Raw genomic sequence first — 9,997 nt, 5'->3', positions numbered from 1 at the left:
TTGTGTGGTGCGACCAAGGACCAACCCCACATATTCTATTTGAACTTGAAGCTTGCACATGACGAGGGAGATATTCCGGTTTGCACGTGGTCTGGTCATAGCGGGCTGCATGGCTTGAAAGATACATTCACACTTTTGTAGTGCGCACTTGACTTGGCAGGCATGATATTTCCGATAGACAGAACCTTAACTTAATCAAGAATCTGACATGTACGCATGACTGTCTGTATGCGATGCAAATAAAGCAATTTCCAGGAAATCATTTCCATGCTACATTTGGGTTAATAAAAATGTCCTTTATGGAAGAAAATCATGTCCACTAACAACCGATGTATAAACATGCTTGCGATCGCGTTCACGATGGATGGCGATGTCCAAGCGGATGTGCACTGAGCAGAGTCAAGTGTGCACCAAGAAGTGAGACTGTATCTTTGGAAGAAACAAGTAAATGCTGGATTCCTTTTCTTTGGGATGAAGCTTCCAATAGATCAGCGAGGGAACAAAATGAGTACACGACTGACTGACCATCTAGCGAAACACGAGGGTAATCGTCTGCCCTACTTGCATTAGAAAACACTGGAGTGCAAGCTCGAGTTTATATAAATAGATATATGTGGGCTTCGTCGCACCCACACAAAAGTACTACTGTAGTGAAAGCTTAGGAACCACTAGCAGATAGTAACAGCTACCGTTGGCGTTATCCATGGCAGAACCCTACTCGCTTTGGAGAAACAAAACCTAGCTTATGTTTAAACAGAACCCCACGCAATAATGTAGATGATGCATGCATGCATTATCACCGATTAACAACAGTACAACACTTGGTAATCTCTTCTTCCCCGGAATAAGTCCAGTCAAACCCACCCTCCAAGTCCACACCAACCCACCACCCACACCCACCCTACCCAGCTGCTGCCTACTTAACCCCTCCTCCCCCTCCATTCCTCTCCAAGAAGAGCCTCCCTCACCTTCATCTGCAATTTGAGCTCTCTTCAGCGCAAGTCCATCTACCAGAATTCATCCAGAGCCACACACATACACCTACCCGGTCTCCAGCTTACTTGTTTTAGAACTTACTTGCATACCTCGATGGAGTTCGAGAACGCCAATGGCTTGTGCGTCGCCCAGCCGGCGCGGGCTGACCCGCTGAACTGGGGGAAGGCGGCGGAGGAGCTGTCCGGGAGCCATCTAGACGCGGTGAAGCGGATGGTCGAGGAGTACCGTAGGCCGGTGGTGACCATGGAGGGCGCCAGCCTGACCATCGCCATGGTCGCCGCGGTGGCCGCCGGCAGCGACACCAGGGTGGAGCTCGACGAGTCCGCCCGCGACCGCGTCAAAGAGAGCAGCGACTGGGTCATGAACAGCATGGCGAATGGCACTGACAGCTACGGCGTTACCACTGGCTTCGGTGCTACTTCTCACCGGAGGACAAAGGAGGGCGGTGCTCTCCAGCGGGAGCTCATCAGGTACGAACCACTTGAGCTAAACCAACAATAAATTAGATATATCATCAGTTGATCGTCTGCACTCCTTATTTTTCGGTGATCTGTAAGCCTTATATTTTTGTGCACTTCTTGTCTGTTCAGATTCCTCAATGCCGGAGTCTTCGGCACCGGTGGCCACGACCATGTTCTGCCTGCCGCGGCCACAAGGGCGGCGATGCTCGTCCGTGTCAACACTTTGCTCCAGGGGTACTCCGGCATCCGCTTTGAGATCCTCGAGACGGTCGCTGCCCTTCTCAACGCCAACGTAACACCATGCCTACCGCTCCGGGGCACGATCACCGCCTCCGGCGACCTCGTCCCGCTTTCCTATATCGCGGGCCTGGTGACCGGTCGGGCAAACTCCGTGGCCACAGCTCCGGACGGCAGCAAGGTTAACGCGGCGGAGGCGTTCAAGATCGCCGGCATCCAGCATGGCTTCTTTGAGCTGCAGCCCAAGGAAGGGCTTGCCATGGTGAACGGCACGGCAGTGGGGTCCGGGCTTGCGTCCATGGTGCTTTTCGAGGCTAACATCCTCAGCCTCCTTGCCGAGGTTCTATCGGCTGTGTTCTGCGAGGTCATGAACGGCAAGCCGGAGTACACCGACCACTTGACCCACAAACTGAAGCACCACCCCGGGCAGATCGAGGCCGCCGCCATCATGGAGCATATCCTTGAAGGAAGCTCCTACATGGCACTCGCAAAGAAGCTCGGTGAGCTTGACCCGTTGATGAAGCCAAAGCAAGATAGGTATGCACTCCGAACATCGCCGCAATGGCTTGGCCCCCAGGTAGAGGTGATACGCGCTGCCACCAAGTCAATCGAGCGGGAGATCAACTCCGTGAACGACAACCCACTGATCGACGTCTCCCGCGGCAAGGCCATCCACGGCGGGAACTTCCAGGGCACACCTATCGGCGTGTCCATGGACAACACAAGGCTCGCCATTGCTGCGATCGGCAAGCTCATGTTTGCGCAGTTCTCAGAGCTGGTGAACGACTTCTACAACAACGGTCTGCCTTCCAACCTCTCCGGCGGGCGCAACCCGAGTTTGGACTATGGGTTCAAGGGTGCTGAGATTGCCATGGCCTCATACTGCTCCGAGCTCCAGTTCTTAGGCAACCCGGTGACCAACCATGTCCAGAGCGCCGAGCAACACAACCAAGATGTCAACTCTCTTGGTCTTATCTCCTCCAGGAAGACCGCCGAGGCCATTGACATACTCAAGCTCATGTCCTCTACTTTCATGGTCGCCTTGTGCCAGGCCATCGACCTCCGTCACCTCGAGGAGAATATCAAGGATGCCGTCAAGAGCTGTGTGAAGATGGCAGCCAGGAAGACACTCAGCACCAACAACAATGGACATCTCCACAACGCACGCTTCTGCGAGAAGGACTTGCTGCTCACGATCGACCGTGAGGCGGTGTTCGCGTATGCAGATGACCCTTGCAGCTCCAACTACCCACTGATGCAAAAGATGCGTGCAGTTCTCGTCGAGCACGCTTTGGCCAACGGTGAGGCCGAGCGCGATGTGGAGACGTCGGTGTTTGCCAAGCTTGCCACGTTCGAGCAGGAGCTCCGTGCAGTTCTACCAAGGGAGGTCGAGGCTGCACGGACCTCAGTGGAGAACGGCACCGCCGCGCAGCAGAACCGTATCACCGAATGCCGGTCGTACCCACTCTACCGGTTTGTGCGCAAGGAGCTTGGGACTGAGTACTTGACTGGAGAGATGACGCGGTCTCCTGGGGAAGAGGTGGACAAGGTGTTCGTCGCCATGAACCAGGGCAAGCACATCGACGCGCTGCTCGAGTGCCTCAAAGAGTGGAACGGTGAGCCCTTGCCTATCTGCTGAACAGAGGATCAAGAAACTGAAGAGAAGACAGTGTGCTTCAGATTTCAGAAGGCTATGGATCTTCTTAGCTGAAGTGATAGTATTTTTTTTCAATTGTATTTTCTCAAAAATCAATGTTTGGTAAGTTGGAACATTCTTACAGAGCTGCCATGTTCTTGCCAAAAATTGCAACTGCATGACTTGTACAACTTATATGACGTAAGCTAAAAGAGTACAGTGTATGATAAAAAAAATCGTGATAATTATAGCGGTCCTTTTTTGAGATCAATCGTCTGGTGGAGACAACACCGAACATCTACCGCCATAAGGCGTGAGGAACAACATGATGCCTTCAAATTAAGTCACTGTTCTGTTGTCTCTCTGTAGTTGCTAGTTATATCAATATGATGTGATGCCTTCTATGAATTCTTATTCTATTTTAGTTTTCTGTTGACCAATTCTAGTCTGACATGTAATGGAAGCATGATTGTAAAATGTTTTGGTTTGATTTTAATGCTCTAATGCAGATGACTTGTCTCTCTCTGTTCCTGAATGCTTATAAGTAAGTCTAAACGGATATAGCCTCGGGCGCCTTTTTCTCTTTACGTTTTGTAAACCTTGTAAGAAAATGCAAATTCCATTATAAGAGATCTTTCACAGTATGCTTAAATGAAATCAGCCGAAGTAATTAAATCCAAATAATCTATCCCACTTATGCTAATTAGAAAAATAATGCAATCCCTGTTTTGATGTGTTCTCAAGATTGTCACATACTCCATGCATAGATAAACTATTTCTAACAACATGTTTATAATCAGACGAAACTGGAAGGAACTGATAGTGCTATCCTATATATGTTCCCCAAATTCACCATAACTTTTGCTTCAGGGAGTTGTACATGTGAACAAGAATCAATGATGGGTATCGCATGGTCAATGTCGCTTTGCACATGGGAGTATTGAAATAAGGTATTTGTAGTTCTTACCTGAAATTGCTGAGAGAGAGCTCGAAAACTTCCCATGATATTCTGCTCCATGGACATCTGATGATATATAATATAATATATATATACATATATAGGGATGTCAAGGAAACATGGCTCTTTCTTGGTCCCCTTTCCCAAGTCTCTGGATGTCTCCTTTGGATTTTCCCTACATTCTGATGAGCCGAAGGCTCCATGAACATCTCCCCATAGGTGGACTTGTAGAAGATATATGGCTCTTCATTATTCCCTCCCAAATCACCCTATGTCTCTTTTGATTTGTCTCTTCATTCTGATGGGCCAAAGATGGCTTTTCAGAGTCATATATCACAAATCTATAGTCCTGCACAAAAGCATGTAGCTTCAATTTGGTACAAACCTTAAATTTCATGCATAGAAACTTTACACTGAATTAAGAAAATAAGGTCATGCAATATGTCAAGTTGTCCTTATCTATAATACCTAAATAGTTCATCCCCACTATGGTATTTCTCTTGACATGCAGCCCATCCACATCAGCAATAGTGCCACATCAACATTTGGTCATAGGCTTACATGCGGGGCCCACACTGCCCACCACAATAGAAAACATGCACGTCAGCTTCACCATTAGCATGCGTGTTCCACTTTCGACTTATTATGAGCCACGCAATCAATTAATACAGTATGGAAACCGAGGCGAGCGAGTTGGCCTTCTCCGCTTCCTCTCCCTGGCCACCGCTTATTCTTCCCCTTCCCCTCCCCTCGGCTTTCCCAAGCCTCCCCGTCCCCCGTACTCTTCCTCCCGCTCCAACGCACTGCTTCCCGTTTCGGGATCCCTGCAATTCGTCCCTGATGGGCCTTCTGATTGTAGGCATATCGGAGCTCTAGCTATCCCTATGGGCGCTCACGTTGGATCCCTTCATCCTTTCCGTGGAAAGAGTCATCGAGATGAGGCCATCCTCGCGCAGCCGAATCAGCATGTGCGCACGCCGTTGGTCTGCTCCCGGCTCTCCTGACGCGCCGCTCCTACTCCGGGCTTCCTCCCGCTGGCGTCCTCGGACGCACAAGACGCGTCCATCACCATCGCGGCCTGATGCGGCCATCCCTGCGAAGCCAAGCGAGTATGTGTGCGCACGGGTTGCTCTGCTCCATGCCCTCCTCGCGTCGACGGTCTCAGACATACCATGACCATCGGCCACGTTTCCAGCGGATGAGTTCGGGAAGGAGAAGGTCGCTGGCCTCACAAATGCCCTCTTTATGTCGCTATGAACACTCACAAGCCCAACTGAAAAAGAGCTTGAGCATCTCTTCTCCTTGCGATTGGCCCGTCAGGCCGTCAGTGCATGCACTTATTAGCTATTGTATTTTTGGATTTCTGGTGGTGCTTTGGAGGATTAATCTTCTGTATTTTTTGATGGATTTCCATGGTCTGCACAGCTCCGATGAAGGTCAAAGTAGCAATGGTGAGCTCGAGCCTCCTATATGTTCTGGGTTTCTTTCTTTGTTGTTAGATTAATTTCCTGTTCTTATGTTGTGTTTGTACGTTTTGTGCCGCTTGCTGGTAGTTCCGAGGTGCTTGCTAGCTTGAACTTGGCGAGGACGGCGACCTACGGACTACAACAATGCTTCTGCAGTTTAAGTTCAAGTGCTCCTGTGTTGATCTTCAGTTTGTTATTTTCCCAGATGTACATGCTGGAACACTGTGCAGCCCAACTCTATGTTGTTCTCCGGATAAGTATAAATGTCTGAGAATGAATTGGCGCTTCTTGATGTGCAGCCTAATCCTAATTCTGAACTTCATATAAAGCCATCTGGCAGGTTTGGTACGTACGAGCTCCATCTTTTACAATATTTTGATTTTTATCTGCACTACACATGCATTGCATTTGATTCTGCATATCTTAGATAGCCAAATCATGTGATTTCTTATGTGTGCTACAGAGCCTAACGGATAATCTTGCTGCACCCATACGAACATTGGGTTAAATTTCTGAAAAAAATATATTGGGTAATTATTCTCCTTTTGCGTGGAAAAGCTAAATAGATTAATTGACTTCACAAAGTAACAATTTGGTCCACTGTTTGCATAAATTTAATTGTCACTACTGAGATTTAATTGAAGCAAAAAAAGATCCGAAAAAGGGGGTGCGTCGACTGATATTCCGCTAAATCTCAGTCGACTGAGATTTAACGAGTTTAGCAATGAAATATCACACACGACTTGGTATGACCAACGACTTGACCACTCACGCATATATGGTCCTAATTTTCTGTGGCATGCTTGTGATGGCATTCACATGTGCACGCGGATGACTGACGAGAGGATGGCCGTTGCTTTTTCTAAGAAATCGTTTCCACCGAGCAAACTCATGTCTCGCAAGTCATGTTGCACTAAGAAATCTGGCAAGTCAAGTGGCACTGTATCTTTCACACGGTGGCATACATGCAACGCGCTAGGACCACTGCAAACCGGAATATCTCTCACTTGCACCCACCCATATGACCGAGCACGTGAGAATATGTGGGGTTCGTTGCACCCAACAAAATACTAGTGAAAGTGAAAGCTCTTATGGATCATTAGCAGATAACAACTCCTGTTTGTCCAGCTTTGGACTCACAGATACTTTGTCAAAGCAAAGACCATACCTCCGTGTAGCTGTTTTTTAATAAGATTTCCTATAGTAGTTTATGCATCGTGCAAGCAGCCACTACGTACGCTTGTTTGAAACGTTCACCATTAGAAGGAAGAAGACGAGTGGCTTGGACCAAGTAGCTAGATTCGTTTCTCCTAAGAGCAAACAGGGTCGTTGCATGCATGATTAACACAAGAATACACCAACCCTGACTAGGACCAATCCAGCGGTCAAGTCCACACCCACCCACCACCCTACCTATTTAACCCATGCTCTTCCTCCATTCCTCTCCAACAAGAGCCTCCCTCGCTTTCCTCTCCAATTTGAGCTCCACTTCAGCGCAAGTCCTTCTACCACTTACAGAGTTCATCCAGATACACATACTTACAGCTGCCAAGTTTCTAGCTTGCTTCTTAATTTGCATATCTGGATGGAGTGCGAGAACGGGCAGGTCGCCGGCAACGGCAACAGCTTGGGCGTGGCGCAGCCTGCGCGGGCCGACCCGCTGAACTGGGGCAAGGCAGCGGAGCAGCTGTCCGGGAGCCATTTGGACGCGGTGAAGCAGATGGTCCAGGAGTACCGTAGGCCAGTGGTGACCATGGAGGGTGCTAGCCTGACCATTGCCATGGTCGCCGCTGTGGCCGCCGGTAGTGAGACCAGGGTGGAGCTCGACGAGTCTGCCCGAGGCCGGGTCAAGGAGAGCAGTGACTGGGTCATGAACAGCATGGCAAACGGCACCGACAGCTACGGTGTCACCACAGGCTTCGGCGCCACATCCCACCGGAGGACCAAGGAGGGTGGCGCTCTCCAGAGGGAGCTCATCAGGTACGAATCAGTTAAACTAAACCACCAACAAGTTAGATATTCAGTTGTTGATCGTCCTGTACTCCTCATTTTTTTAGTGATCTGGATGCCTTATTTTCTTGTGCACTTCTTGTTTGTTCAGATTCCTTAATGCCGGAGCCTTCGGCACAGGTGGCCACGACCATGTTCTTCCCGCCGCAGCGACGAGGGCGGCGATGCTTGTCCGTGTCAACACTCTGCTCCAGGGGTACTCTGGCATCCGCTTTGAGATCCTCGAGACGGTCGCTGCGCTTCTCAATGCCAACGTGACACCATGCCTGCCGCTCCGGGGCACGATCACCGCCTCCGGCGACCTTGTTCCGCTTTCCTATATCGCGGGCCTGGTGACCGGTCGGGCAAATTCCATGGCCACTGCTCCGGACGGCAGCAAGGTTAACGCAGCGGAGGCCTTCAAGATCGCCGGCATCCAGCATGGCTTCTTTGAGCTGCAGCCCAAGGAAGGGCTTGCCATGGTGAACGGCACAGCAGTGGGCTCCGGGCTTGCGTCCATGGTGCTTTTCGAGGCTAACATCCTCAGCCTCCTTGCCGAGGTTCTATCAGCCGTCTTCTGCGAGGTCATGAACGGTAAGCCGGAGTACACTGACCACTTGACACACAAGCTAAAGCACCACCCCGGGCAGATTGAGGCTGCCGCCATCATGGAGCACATCCTTGAAGGAAGCTCCTACATGGCACTCGCAAAGAAGCTCGGCGAGCTTGACCCGTTGATGAAGCCAAAGCAAGATAGGTATGCACTCCGAACATCGCCACAATGGCTTGGCCCCCAGGTAGAGGTGATACGCGCTGCCACCAAGTCAATCGAGCGGGAGATCAACTCCGTGAACGACAACCCACTGATCGACGTCTCCCGCGGCAAGGCCATCCTGGCACAAGGCTCGCCATTGCTGCGATCGGCAAGCTCATGTTTGCGCAGTTCTCAGAGCTGGTGAACGACTTCTACAACAACGGTCTGCCTTCCAACCTCTCCGGCGGGCGCAACCCGAGTTTGGACTATGGGTTCAAGGGTGCTGAGATTGCCATGGCCTCATACTGCTCCGAGCTCCAGTTCTTAGGCAACCCGGTGACCAACCATGTCCAGAGCGCCGAGCAACACAACCAAGATGTCAACTCTCTTGGTCTTATCTCCTCCAGGAAGACCGCCGAGGCCATTGACATACTCAAGCTCATGTCCTCTACTTTCATGGTCGCCTTGTGCCAGGCCATCGACCTCCGTCACCTCGAGGAGAATATCAAGGATGCCGTCAAGAGCTGTGTGAAGATGGCAGCCAGGAAGACACTCAGCACCAACAACAATGGACATCTCCACAACGCACGCTTCTGCGAGAAGGACTTGCTGCTCACGATCGACCGTGAGGCGGTGTTCGCGTATGCAGATGACCCTTGCAGCTCCAACTACCCACTGATGCAAAAGATGCGTGCAGTTCTCGTCGAGCACGCTTTGGCCAACGGTGAGGCCGAGCGCGATGTGGAGACGTCGGTGTTTGCCAAGCTTGCCACGTTCGAGCAGGAGCTCCGTGCAGTTCTACCAAGGGAGGTCGAGGCTGCACGGACCTCAGTGGAGAACGGCACCGCCGCGCAGCAGAACCGTATCACCGAATGCCGGTCGTACCCACTCTACCGGTTTGTGCGCAAGGAGCTTGGGACTGAGTACTTGACTGGAGAGATGACGCGGTCTCCTGGGGAAGAGGTGGACAAGGTGTTCGTCGCCATGAACCAGGGCAAGCACATCGACGCGCTGCTCGAGTGCCTCAAAGAGTGGAACGGTGAGCCCTTGCCTATCTGCTGAACAGAGGATCAAGAAACTGAAGAGAAGACAGTGTGCAGAAGGCTTTGGATCTTTTAGATGATAAATGATAATATTTTTCCAATTGTATTTTCTTAAATATTGATGTTTTGTAAGCTGGATCAGTCTTACAGAGCTGCCATGTTGTTGCCAAAAACTGCAACTGCATAACTTGTACAACCTCTGATGTAAGTTAGAAGGGTACAGTGTATGACAAATATATTGGTCTTTTTCTTAGAACAGTGGTCTGGTGGAGACAATACCAACAGTGCAAAACATCTACCATTAGCAAGCCATTGCCATATGGTGTGAGGACAGAGGACATGATGCCTACAAAGTCACTGCTCTGTGGTGTCTCTGTAGTTGCTAGTTATATCAATATGATGCGATGCCTTCTATGAATCCTTATTCTGTTTCAGTTTTCTGTTGACAAATTCCAGT

General features: G+C 50.2%; 1 protein-coding gene and 1 pseudogene across 1 annotated transcript; both read left to right on the top strand.

The window, feature by feature from the left end:
- The first annotated feature begins 944 nt into the window (after window positions 1-944).
- LOC123180007 (phenylalanine ammonia-lyase-like) lies at window positions 945-3,498 on the top strand. The gene is made up of 2 exons (XM_044591962.1): window positions 945-1,466; window positions 1,587-3,498. Exons 1-2 carry the CDS (start codon window positions 1,090-1,092, stop codon window positions 3,331-3,333), a joined length of 2,124 nt encoding a protein of 707 aa, XP_044447897.1. The 5' UTR covers window positions 945-1,089; the 3' UTR covers window positions 3,334-3,498.
- A 2,464-nt stretch (window positions 3,499-5,962) lies between these two features.
- On the top strand, window positions 5,963-9,793 carry LOC123180010 (phenylalanine ammonia-lyase-like; annotated as a pseudogene).
- Window positions 9,794-9,997: the final 204 nt, after the last annotated feature.

Source organism: Triticum aestivum, chromosome 1D (genome assembly GCF_018294505.1).
Source record: "Triticum aestivum cultivar Chinese Spring chromosome 1D, IWGSC CS RefSeq v2.1, whole genome shotgun sequence".
Classification (NCBI taxonomy): Eukaryota; Viridiplantae; Streptophyta; class Magnoliopsida; order Poales; family Poaceae; genus Triticum; species Triticum aestivum.
Note: the sequence above shows the minus strand (reverse complement) of the source record. Positions and strands in the feature narration are given on the sequence as shown.

Coding starts and splice junctions, on each gene's coding strand:
- LOC123180007 (XM_044591962.1), top strand. CDS start 1,090: ATGGAGTTCGAGAACGCCAATGGCTTGTGCGTCGCCCAGCCGGCGCGG. Junction 1,467..1,586: donor CTCCAGCGGGAGCTCATCAG/GTACGAACCACT, acceptor TTGTCTGTTCAG/ATTCCTCAATGCCGGAGTCT.